General features: G+C 37.3%; 1 protein-coding gene across 3 annotated transcripts in view; it reads left to right on the plus strand.

Moving 5' to 3' along the window:
- MRPL22 (mitochondrial ribosomal protein L22) overlaps positions 1-12,643 on the plus strand; it is a 30,110-nt gene that overhangs the window by 2,834 nt on the left and 14,633 nt on the right. For 2 of the 3 annotated variants that reach the window (XR_010380406.1, XM_010987256.3), the window contains exon 3: positions 11,583-11,718. The exons of the other annotated variant lie outside the window; for it this stretch is intronic. Coding sequence is in view for 1 of the 2 variants with exons in the window: in XM_010987256.3 (XP_010985558.2) it covers positions 11,583-11,718 (136 nt within the window). In the remaining variant the exon portion in view is untranslated. The remainder of the gene's footprint in view (positions 1-11,582; positions 11,719-12,643) is intronic. 3 annotated transcript variants of the gene reach the window in all.

Consider the following 12,643-nt stretch of genomic DNA (forward strand, 5'->3'; position numbering starts at 1 on the left):
TAGGACGATTCGCAGGAAGGTAAACTGAAACATACGTTAGGTTACTTTTTTATTTAATTGAGTCACTCTTAAGGGACTTTTCCAAAGTAAAGGGTAGAAATTATCTCTGGTTTTTATGCATTTATGCTTTCAGTGTTCTGATTGCCATGACCAGATTTGACAACCACATTGATTTGTACTCCTTTAATTAAGTCTTAGAGGTTGTTTTAGGACAGTGGTTTTTAAATTTGTCTCACAGACCCCTTTGAAATTATGACAAAGATCACAAAACGTGTTCCCAGAAAAAATGCATATGACATTCATAGTTTGGCTTGTAATTTCATAATCCTTAATCTAGAAAACTTTGCACTGGGACAGCATAACTAAACATAAGTAATAATACACATAATAATAATAATAAAAAACATAACTACACAATAATGATTAATGGTGTAAAGTATGTTGGAAAATATGTCAGGCAGTGCTCTTTGTGTTAATGGGTGAAACACTTCCCTCGATTTATTTTGAAAATTTCAATCCTACAGGAAAATTGAAAGAATCCTTCATCTGGACTCATCAGTTGATAACATGACTTTAACTGTTTCTATAAATATACACGCTTTTTTCCCCTGAGTCATTTGAAAGTGAGTTGTACACATTATGGTACTTTATTCCTAATCACTTCAAACTATGTTTCCTAAAAGTAAAGACAGTCTGCAAGAACTACACACCATGATCAAAATGGTACAGTTTAGTGATCTTTTATTTTAATGTTTTAGTTAAATAAATTTAGATAGAAATCCAGTATATACTGACATTTACTTTTGAAAAAGAAAAATTGACTATTAGTTGTAGCTTGTCAGTAAGCCCTAAAATGGCCATTTCCTAAAATGAGGAGACCTTATAGATGGACATTTTCAGTTCCATAATATTTATGTTCATTTAGTGAGTCTCTTGTTTATGTGACATTTTATTCCTTTCAAAGGACTCTCAAGACTCCTCTTTGCATTAGAGTTTGTATCTGGTTGATCTGGTTTGTATCTGAAAAGTTTCTGTATTAATTTCTTAAGGCTGCTATAACAAATTACCTCAAATTGGGTGGCTTAAAACAATGGAAATTTATCCTCTTGTATTTCTGGAGGCCAGAAGTCCAAAATCAGCAGGCCCATTCTCTCTGGAAGCTGTAGGGGAGAATCTATTCCTTGCCTCTTCCAACTTCTGGCTTGTCTTCACCTTACAGTTCCCTCCGTTTGTCTGCTTCAAAACTTTGTCTGCATCTCTCTCATTAAAATACATGGGATTACATTTAGGACTGAACAAGGTAATCCAGGATAAGCTCCTTATCTCAGCATCCCTAACTTAATTACCTCCTTTGCTGTAGAAGGTATTATTCACAGGTTCTGGGGAAGAGGATGTGAACATATCTTTGAGGCCACCATTCAGTCCACTGCAGTCTCCCTCACAAGACATCTTGTACCTCATCTTCAAATCTTTATTTCAGCAAGATGCCCTGTGAATCACACTGTTACTTCTGCTGTGTCTGCAGCCTGGAGTGCTCTTTTACCAGGTTTCTGAATGTGGAAGCCTGCACTTTCTTCAACATGCAGCTCAAGTTCCAGCTCCTTAAAGCCATCCCAGTTACTATAGCCCTCCTGTTACTTCTGACATTCTAATGCCTGTGACACATTTATGGTTAATTCTCTCTCTGAATTTCAAATCACCCGAGGGCTAGAAATACGTTTTATGTTTCTTTGCCTTCTCATCACCTAGTATAGCATCTGTAGTATAATAAGAAATATATTTGGTCTTTGTCTTTGGTTCCTGGCACAGAGCTCCTAAAATCATTGGAATTTTCTGAGTGATAGGAGTGTCTTTTGTTGATCATAATGAGCCCCTTTTGGAACAAAGAGGTTGGAAAAGAGCTGGGAATCAGGTTACAAAAACTGGAGCAAGGTACAAGGTTCTGAGAGCTTCTGGGCTGGTGAACACATTGATGTGTTTGGAAGGTGGTGTGCCTGGAAAGGGCATAGACGCTCTGTGCCCTCCCCACCATGCCTTGTCCTATGCATCACTTCCATTTGGCTGTTCCTGAGTTGAATCCTTTATAATAAACATAGGAAAAGTATTTCCTTGAGGTCTGTGAGCTCTTGTAGCAAATTATTGAACTTGGGGTTGGGGGTGGGGACCATGAGAGCTAGATCTGTAGTCAGCCAGGCAGAAATGTGGGTAATCTTGACACCCCTTTTGTGTCTGGCTTCTGAAGTGGGGGCAGTCTTGTGGGACTGCACCCTTTAACTTATGGGATCTGAAGCTGACCTTCAGGTAGATGGTTAGAATTGAATTCAATTGTTGGATACCGAGTTAGTGTTAGAGAATTGATTGTTGGTATAGAAAACCCCCTACTCATTGGTGTCAGAAGTGGTGTCAGGAAAAAGACACCAGAGTACTCTATCCTTATTAGTTGGTCAGTAGGTATAAGTTGGTAAAGTATAAGTCATCCTGACAGATGGCAAGTTGTAGTCTCAAATATTGCCAGGAATTGAGATTTTTTTTTCCGCTCTAGTACCAAGAAGGAATCCTAATGGCAAATTTAGCATGGGTACAGATTTCTACCATTATGTAATAGAGTAGCTTGTGCTGATTATCCAAATTCATTTATTTATTCTATTTTTTTTATTTTTCTTAATTCTAATTATTCCTTAAGTTAAAATAAGGCCTTCAGAAGCTCTGTTTGCCCATGCAATGAGTTACTCATTAGAATATGACTGTTATTACTATGAATGATACCATAGTGATCTGAAAGGGTTAATGCTTTATTTTCAATTGATTATTGACGTCAGGGGCTCACACTAGCTTCTCTGAGGGAAGATGTTAAGTCTGTGAAGTAGGAAGTTGATCGAGAATATATTTATAAACTTTTTGATTTATTCTCAAATTCTTTGTTAAAAATTGTTCTGAGAATTGTGACTTTGTTTTTTATTTGTTCTCATCCCTCTCTATAGTAGGCCAAACACCCCCAAATATATAAACATGCAGATATTTATATATGTATATACATGCACATACATGCGCTATGTCATGAAAAAGAAGAATAACATGGGGGCAGGGAAGAATGAGACTTCTTTAAGTAGTTGCTTTGGGGCTCTGGTAGCTTACCCTAGGAGGTTACAGATTGGAGATCTATTTGATAAGTCAAGCCAAAAGGTGTGTTTTGCTTGGGTTATACAGTATTTAAAAACTTCCTTTTAAATCAACATTTAAAAACTGGTGGCCTTCTCATCAAAACCTAGGTTTCTAGATTCTGTTATGCACTGCAAGGCATGGCAACAATTTTCTAGAGCAGAAGAGTGTACCACTGTTTAGATGGGCCATATATTCTTCAGTTTTCCTCATTTTCTAACCAGATGTTATAGTTTTGCCTACTTATTTATACCCAGCTCTCTTACCATGTTTATATTACCTGACTGTTCTCTGTATTTTTGAATTCATTCTACAAATACGTATTTAGTGCCTTCTTTGTGCCAGGTACTGTTCTAACACCGGGAATTTTGTAGTGAACAACAAACATAATAATCCCTCTCCTCATGGCGAGTACACTCTGGTGAGGCAAATAATAGGCAAAATAAGTAAAATACAGAGTGTGTTAGATAGTGACAACTGCTTAGGAGGAAAATGAAAGCAGAGAATGGAAATAGGAAGTACGTGTACGTGAGAGGGAGGTTGCAGTTTTGGATAGGAAAGGCCTCACAAAGAAGATAGCATTTGGGTAAAGATTTGAAGGAAATAAGGGAGTGTGCTGTCAAACTAGGCCAGCATCTGAGCGACTGCATTCTTGTTAGATGGACCATGAGTGCAGAGTCCCGAGGAAGGAACATACCTTGTATGGTTGAAAGCAGGGAGTGAGAGGACGGAGGTGGTAGTAGGAGATGAGATCAGAAAAAGGACTAGGAGCTCATGTAGAGCTTTGTGGGTCATTGTAAGTGCTTTGATTTTTATTCTGAGTGAGATGGGAAAGCATAGCTGGATTTTGTGTGTAGGAGTGCTGTGATCTGACTTTTGTCTGAGTGGTTCTTTCTGTGCTGAGACTAGACCAGAGCGGGGATGGAGAACAGGATAGAAGCAAAGACCATTGGATATTTCTGGTTAGAGATTTTGGTGGCTTGAATTAGGTGGCTTTGAAGGTGGGTAAGTGGTTGGATTTTGGCAGTATATCAGTGACAGCTGACAGTTCTTATTGATGGATTGGATATGGGGTGTGAGAAAGAAGGGTGATATCAGGGTTTATGACCTGAGCAACTGAAGGATGGAGTTACTGTTGACTGAGATAGGAAGACTTCCAGAGGAGCAGCTTTTGGGGAGAATGTCAGGAGCTCAGTTTGGGGCTTGTGAAGTTTGGGAGATCCAGTAACATAACAGTGGAGAAGTGAGGAGGCAATTGGATTTTTGGGTTTGGAGTTCAGAGGAGGCATGTGAATTTGGTAGTCATCAGTGTATGAACAGTGTTTAAAGCCAGGAGAGTGGTTGACTTCACCATGAGTGTGAGTATAGATAGAAAGCACAGGAGTCCAAGGATTGATTCCTACTGTGACAGCCAACATTCACAGATCCAGGTAGGAGGACAGAAGGAGACTGGAGATGTATGTAGAGAGGAAAACCCAGAGTGTGTGGTGTCCTAGAACCCAAATAAAGAAAGTGTTTCAAGGAAGAGCACGTGACCAGATGTGATATTGTGATTTATGAGAATATTTCTCATATATATTTAGTCTTTGTGATTCTGGCTCACAGCTCCCAAAACCCTTGGAATTTCCTGAGCCATAAAGGTAATGGGAGCATCTTTTGTCATATTTGGTCTCTTGTCCTCAGTTCCTGAAATGGATTCGGAGCCATAAAAGTGAAATAGCTGTCTTGTTATTCTTAACAAGCCGCTTTCCACCACAACGGGGCTTTTGTTAATTAGGTGACTTTTGGGAAGCGGCTAAGATTAGGGACTGGTTGCCAGGGGAACCAACCATGAATAGAGGGGTGGAACTTTTCCACGGAGGGGAGAAGGGCTGGAGGTTGAATCAGTCACCAATGGCCAGTGAGTGAGTTAATTATGCCTATGTAATGAAGCCTCCCTGAAGACCCAAAAGGAGAGGGTTTGGAGAGCTTCTGAGTTGGGGAACCACTACATTTCAGTGTGCCACTGTGCTGGGCCCCAGGTTTCAAGAGGACAGAAGCCTATGTTCGGGACCTTGCCCTGTGTGTCTCTTCTTGCTGCTGATTCATATCTTTTAATATCTTTTTTAATAAATTGGTAATCTAGTGCATAAATAGGTTTCCCGAGTTCTATGGCCTGCTCTAGCAAGTTAATTAAACCCTAGGAGGGGGTCATGAGAACCTCTTGATTTATAGCCAGTAGTTCTGAAGCACAGGTAACAACTTGGGCTTGCCGTTGGCGTCTGAATTGGAGGGTGGTCTTGTGTGACTGGGCCATTAACTCGTGGAATCTGATGCTGTCTCTAGGTAGGTAGTGTTAGAATTGAGTTCAATTGTAGGACACCTAGCTGGTGTTGGAGCGTTGCTTGTTGGTGGTGTGAGGAACCTCTCCCAGCATTGGAATTGTTGGGTGGTCAGACCCCTTTTGCCAGAGATATTTAGATCATTCTCAGATGAGGACTGAGAGTTCACCATTGGATTTTACAGCACAGATATCTTGGTGACCTTGATAAAGGAGTTTTGGTGGAGTGATGTACGCAAAAGAGCCTGACTGGAGAGGGTGAAGGATGAATGGGGGTGGGGCTAGAATTAGGCATAGGGAGTTTAGGTAACTCATTCAAGGAGTTCAGCAGTAGCTAGAGGAATTTGGTCAGGGGACGGTTTAAGTTGGGAGGTATTAGAGTATATTTGTTTGCTAATGGGAGCAGTCCAATAGAGAACAAAAAAATGGATGATTTAAAAGGGGGAAGAAAGAATTGCTGGAGCAGTCCCCTTGAGTAGGTGGGAAGGAATTGGATCTAGGGAGCAAGGGATGGGATTGGTCCAAGCTAGGGCATAGATGGTGCAGGCATAGTAACAAGAGAAGGTAGTAAATATTTATGAACATGAATGCAGGTATATAGATTAGGTGATGGGAGCTTGTGGAATTTCTCTTCTGTTTCTTCAGTTTTCTCAGTGAGTAGGCGTGATTGTCAGCTGAGATTGAGGATGACAGAGGAGATATGGGGGCTGTGAGTAGCAAGAAGAGATACGAAGTTTGTCTGCACAGGCTAGGAGAATAAATGGACTAGGGAAATATATTAGGACTGCCAGGCAGCCTTAAAGGCCCGCTTGGGGTTTATGAATAAGAATGTAAAATTTAGGCATTTAGTCATCTTTGATTTACGGAGTGAGAAAATCTGGCTTATTAACCATCCACATGTGTATAGCATGGTAACAGCAGCCTTTTGGAACAGAGAGGTCATGCTCAGTAGTCTGCAAAAATTAGCTGTTTTTTGTTTTCAATTTTTTTAGCTGCTACTTTAGTTAATAGTGACTTCCAGTTGGGAGTAATTTTGCCGTATACCTTGCCCCAGGTGACATTTGGCAATGTCTGGAGACATTTTTGGTTGTTACAACTCAGGCAGGAGGTGCTACTGGCACCTAGTGGGTAGAGGTGGGGGACACTACCAAACATCCTATGAGGAAGGCACAGGACAAACCTTACAACAAGAAATGACCTGCCTAAAATGTCAGTAGTGCAGAGATTGAAAAACTCTGAGCTTATCGTGGCCCAAAGTTGCTGGGATTTCACTTTTTTTGTTTGCTAAAGTTTTGTTTCCTTGTTGGATTGTCCTTGACTTTTGCAAAGTAAAACTATATTGCGTTATGAGACTGTACACATCACTTCAGCCTTTTATTTTAGATTTTAATTGAGGCAAGAGGGAGGATGTTCTTTTATTCAGTCTCAAGTGTGGGATTAATTTAATGTTGTCGGAAGTAAATATGGAACAAAGAATTTTTTTACCTTGATGCATCTAAGAACATGATTTTCTTAAGATTGAGCCTGAGGCCAGTATTATCTTCACTTGGGATTTGGGTATACCTTGTACTAAATTTCAGAATGAACTTTGAGTAACAAAGAGGAAGTATTCTATCAGATTTTAACTTTAGAAAGTTTCAGATACTCTGCCTTAGGCACTGAGTTAACTCTTAATCCTAAAATTTGGCTTGTATTTGCTTCTCTTTAGTGCCTAATGAGTATGGGCAGGATTTGAAAAGTGGTACTTAAACTTAATCCTCAAGTATTGGTAGATAGTAAACAGCAGAATAATGAGAGAAAGAGAATTCATGTGCTAATTCCAGAATACCGTCTACTTTCTTCTTGAGCTCTGGCAGTCTCACTGTACTCTGGGTACCTGTGTGTATGTGTTGTGTACAAGCACTCTGGAGTGTTGGTTCATGCCTGCCTTCCTTCACTTAGTTTACAGTGATAGAAGCTAAAGGGGTTTGGGTTTTCTAGTAAATGGAAGGAAGTAAATATCAGTAGTGATACTTGAATTTCAAAATGATAAAAGTTGATCCTTGTTGCTTTTCAGTGTTTTTGTTTTTGTTTACTTGCTGTTTTTTTTTTAAAGATTTTAACTTATTTTCATTCTTTAGAATGCTAACAGTAAGCTAGAGTTCTAGGCAGACTTAAAATTTAATATTTGTTAGAAAATAGTTTTACAGAAGGAAATGGATCCTAGCAATAACCCATGCTATCATAGGTTAATTCTGCCAGATTCCTTTTCTTGAATTTGTTTTCTCTAGTGACTCTTCATGGGCTTTCTTACATAAAAAGTTCTCATAAAAGCCTTAAGTTTTGAATTAGTTCTATTTTCAATTGGACCTTAGGATCGGTTCCTGCTTTAATTCAGTGTTATTCCCACAGTTGGCCAGGAGAGGGCACCTCAAAACTTTTTGCTTCAATACAGGTCTGAATTAAGTACCTCATTTGGAATGATATTTTAATTTAACTAGATTACAGTTGTTTAGTATTTGCTTGATAATACATTTTATGAAGCATTTGAGCCCTGAAAGAATTACAAGTATTCAGAAAGCTTTATCATTATTCAGTCATAATGTATTTAATTTATTAAGCATTGTATTTAATTTACTGAATGTGTATTGAGGATTTGAGGAGTGTAAGACACTGTGTTAGAAATGGGGGATACAGAAAGCATCGACCTCACCCTCAAGCAGTCTTTCAGACTGTTCAGTATAGTAGTGGTTTCATTGAAGAAGAATTAAATAAAAGCCAAGGCATTCTTATTTCTGTAATCATGTTGTCAACCTTGAAATTAGATATAGGATTAAGGTTCTGAGAGACCCTGGAGATGAAGTACTCAAATTCCCTTTCTCATAGATAAAGAAACTGAGGTTCCAGGAGTTGACAAACTTAGTGCATCAACAAAGTACAACTTCATAGAAACAAATGATCATGATTATAAACATGAGATGGTTTAAAATTGTGTAATATGAAGTTTACAGTTCACAGTGTTTATTTTTGGACAACAGGAAAGATGAACTGCTCAGAAGTCCTGTTTAAAATTAATACTAGCTATCAGTGTTTATCATGTGCTAGGTTCTGTAGGGTGGTGTACAGTAATTATTTATCCACCACTAACAGAATAAAGTAGGTGTTGTTCTTCTCATTCTAAAATTTATTGAGCCATAATATGTGTCAGATTAAGTATTTAACTTACAATATCTCATCTGAGCTTCTGAGAAAGCCTATGAGGTAATTATTATTGCTCCATTTACTGATGACAAAACAGATCTAGAAAGTTATGTGACTTCCCCAAGGCTGTTCACCTAGTATTAGAGTTAGGATTTAGACCAGGTCTATTTGACTCCATAGTCTCTGCCCTCATCACCTGGCTTATGGTTTTATTAGGAAATTCTGCCCTCTAATATCATGTATTCTAGTTTTGTGCTTTTCAGTTAGAATAGTGGAACCTAAATGTGGATGGCAAAGGATTTTGTCAGGTATTTTGATGGCATTCATCAGTGAGCTTGAGGTGTAGAGTAGGAGAAATGAGCCACTAGAAGAAGAAAAGATTTTTAAAATTCTTTAGCCTGAATGATTTGAGGATTAAAAACAAAGGCTTTGCCAAGTATATAAGCTAGTTGCATATATTGTGTGAGAATCTGCCAGTATACAACAACTTCGAATATTTAAGTCTGGGTTAAATATTTACTCGGTATCTATGTACCAAATACTGTCCTTGGTGCTCGAGTACCAAGGATGCCATACTTGCCCTCAAGGTGCTGAAATCTATATACTTACTACGGGAACTCATTTTTCTACACCCAACTAACTATAGTAAAGGAGTAGTCCAACTCATTGCTACATGAGTGGCAAGAACAAAGTACTAAGGCAGTGGGGGGAAGTAGTTGTTTTTTTCTTTTTTTTATTTTTGTTTTCATTTTTTAAAATTTTTAGTTGAAGTATAGTTGATTTACATTGTTGCATTAGTTTCTGGTGGGCAGCATAGTGATTCAATTATACATTTATACATATGTATTCTTTTTCATTATAGGTTATTACAGGATATTGAAAATAGTTCCCTGTCTATACAGTAGGACCTAGTTTATTTTATATACAGTAGTTTGTATTTGCAAATCCCAAACTCCTAATTTATCCCTTTCCTTCTTCCCCTTTGGTAATTATAAGTTTGTTTTCTATGTCTGTGAGTCTCTTTCTGTTTTATAAATAAGTTCCTTTGTGTCTTTTTTTTAGATTCCATATATAAGTAATATCATATTGTGCCTTTCTCTTTCTGACATACTTTATTTAGTATGATGATCTCCAGGTCCATCCATGTTGCTGCAAAAGGCATTTCATTTTTTATGGCTGAGTAGTAGTCCATTGTGTATATATACTACAACTTCTTTTGTGGGGGGGAGGTGGAGGTTATTAGGTTTATCTAATTATTATTATTTTTTTAATGGAGGTGCTGGTGATTGAACCCAGGACCTTGTGCATGTTAGGCATGTACTCTACCACTGATCTATACCATCCCCTGCTACTACAACTTCTTTATCCATTCATGTGTTGATGGACATTTAGGTTGCCTCCATGTCTTGGCTACTGTAAATAGTGCTGCTGTGATCATTGGAGTGCATGCATCTTTTTGAGTTAGAGTTTTCTCTAATATATGCCCAGGAGTAGGATTACTGGGTCATATGGTAACTCTTTTTTTTGGTTTTTAAAGTAATCTCTATACTGTTTTCCATAGCGGCTGCACCAGATTACATTCCTACCAACATTGTAAGAGGGTTCTCTTTTCTCCACACCCTCTCCAGCATTTATTATTTGTGGACTTTTTAACGATTGCCATTCTGACTGGTTTGAGGTGATACCTCATTGTAGTTTTGATTTTCATTTCTCTGATAATTAGTGATATTAAGCATCTTTTCTTGTGCCTGTTGGCCATCTGTATGTCTTCACTGGAAAAATATCTGTGTAGGTCTTCTGCCCATTTTTCGATTGGGTTGTTCACTTTTTTTTTTACTGAGTTGTACAAGCTGTTTGTATATTCTGGAAATTAAACCGTTGTCAGTTGCATCATTTGCAGATATTTTCTCCCATCCGTGAGTTGTCTTTTCATTTTGTTTATAGTTCCTTTGCTGTGCAAAAGCGTTTAAGTTTAATTTGGTCCCATTAAGAAATTTTTGCTTTTATTTCTATTGTATTCATAGACTGACCTAGGAAAACATTGCTAAGATTTATATTAGAGGGGAGGGTATAGCTCAGTGGTAGAGTGCATGCTTAGCATGCACGCGGTCTTGGGTTCAGTCCCCAGTCCCTCCAGTAAATAAATAAATGAATAAACCTAATTACCTCCCCACTGGCAAAAAAAAAAAAAAAAAAAGATTTATGTTAGAGAATGTTTTGCCTATGTTCTCTTCTAGATTTATGGTGTCCTGTCTTATGTTTAAGTCTTTGAGCCATTTTGAGTTTTTCTTTGTGTGTATGGTGTAAGAGAGTGTTCTAATTTCATTGATTTACATGCAGCTGTCCAGCTTTCACAGCACCGCTTATTGAAGAGACTGTCTTTTCTCCATTGTCCATTCTTGCCTCCTTTGTCAAATATTAATTGACTGTAGGTGTGTGGGTTTATTTCTGGGCTCTCTCAAATGGAATGTAACCTTTAAAAATTATGAATCACTATGTTGTACACTTAAATTTTATGTAATATTATGTATCAACTATACCGCAATTAAAAATGTGTGAGTGTGTGTGTGTATATATATAAATATAAATATAACTATGTATATATTTATATATATATATATATATATATATATATATAGGGAAAATCTCTAAAAACTAAATTTTATTGTCCAGTTTGGGCAAGAGATCTTGAGTTAATACCTGTTTATTATTTGACTTACGTGAATTACTAACTTTTCACTCTTCTTAGCCTTCAAGAAACTAGCTCTTTGTGGTTTTTTATGTAATAGTGTCTCTGTTAATGAATACATGTAGAAAGTTTCCACTTGTGATCCTTAAATAGTTTCCCATCAAAACGGAGGTCATGTTGCTCAGAAAGATAAGTAAGCTCTGGAAAAGATTCTGAGTATCCATTGTTTTACAGGTTTCTTTCAGCTCACAACATTTTACCCCAATCACATATCCACACAAGTACGTCTCTTGAAATATCTCGAAAATGGGAGAAGAAGAATAAAATTGTTTATCCTCCACAATTGCCTGGAGAACCTCGGAGACCAGCTGTAAGTTTGTGGGGAGAAATAATCCCTTGGTTTTGATAAAGTGCTCTTACCCTCACTCAATAAAGCAATGGTTTATTTTTCCATGTTGAAAAAAGAAAGAATTATATAGCAATTTACTTGATCCTTTAATTGATACAGAAAATGTTCTAGATTTATCATTTTGGTAGTTTAAAAAGATCATCTTTGACTTATTTGCTTGCCTTTGACATAACCTCCTGGATAGGGACCTTAACTCTAAAACTAAGCTAATAGCTTGGGATTGAGTTTGATTTTTTTGACTCCCAGAGGCTTGATAATGGATTCTTGATAATGGAGCATGAGAAGTTGACAAGAGTGGCTTTAAACCATTGGCCAGTATTTAAATCATATATATGGTTTTTCAGTATTTTATATTTTAACATAGACACTCTTGGTTGTGGGATTTTTCTTTCTTTTCTTTTGTATTTCACAAAAATTTGAAGCTGAGGTTTGAATTTAATCATTAGATTCCTTCCAGAGATATCTTTTTTTTCTTGAGTTTTATCTTTAGCTGCTCAGAATCCTTTTATGTTCTCCACACTGCTAGAGATTGCTCTAGTGTGAGATAAAAGACTCATTTCTAGCCTAATGTAAATTTTCTCTGGGATGCATACACATTGGTTAAAAAGTTTAAATAAGTAATAATAGCATAAACAGGATGGGAACATTTGAATCCTTAAGAAAATAGACCGTGATAAGTACTTTAGAAATAGAACGATTGGGTTAATTATAAATCAGTTCAGCAAACTTCTTTTAATGGCCTTTGGAATTTAACGCTACTAGACAGTATCATCTAAGTAATGTCATTTGCTAGGTTTTCTATGTACTTGATGGCATGCATTTCATTAAAATTCAATTGCTGTCTAGATATTAGTCTGAATTAACATAGTTTTATGGGGTTTTTTTC

This window comes from Camelus dromedarius, chromosome 3 (genome assembly GCF_036321535.1).
Source record: "Camelus dromedarius isolate mCamDro1 chromosome 3, mCamDro1.pat, whole genome shotgun sequence".
Taxonomy (NCBI): Eukaryota; Metazoa; Chordata; class Mammalia; order Artiodactyla; family Camelidae; genus Camelus; species Camelus dromedarius.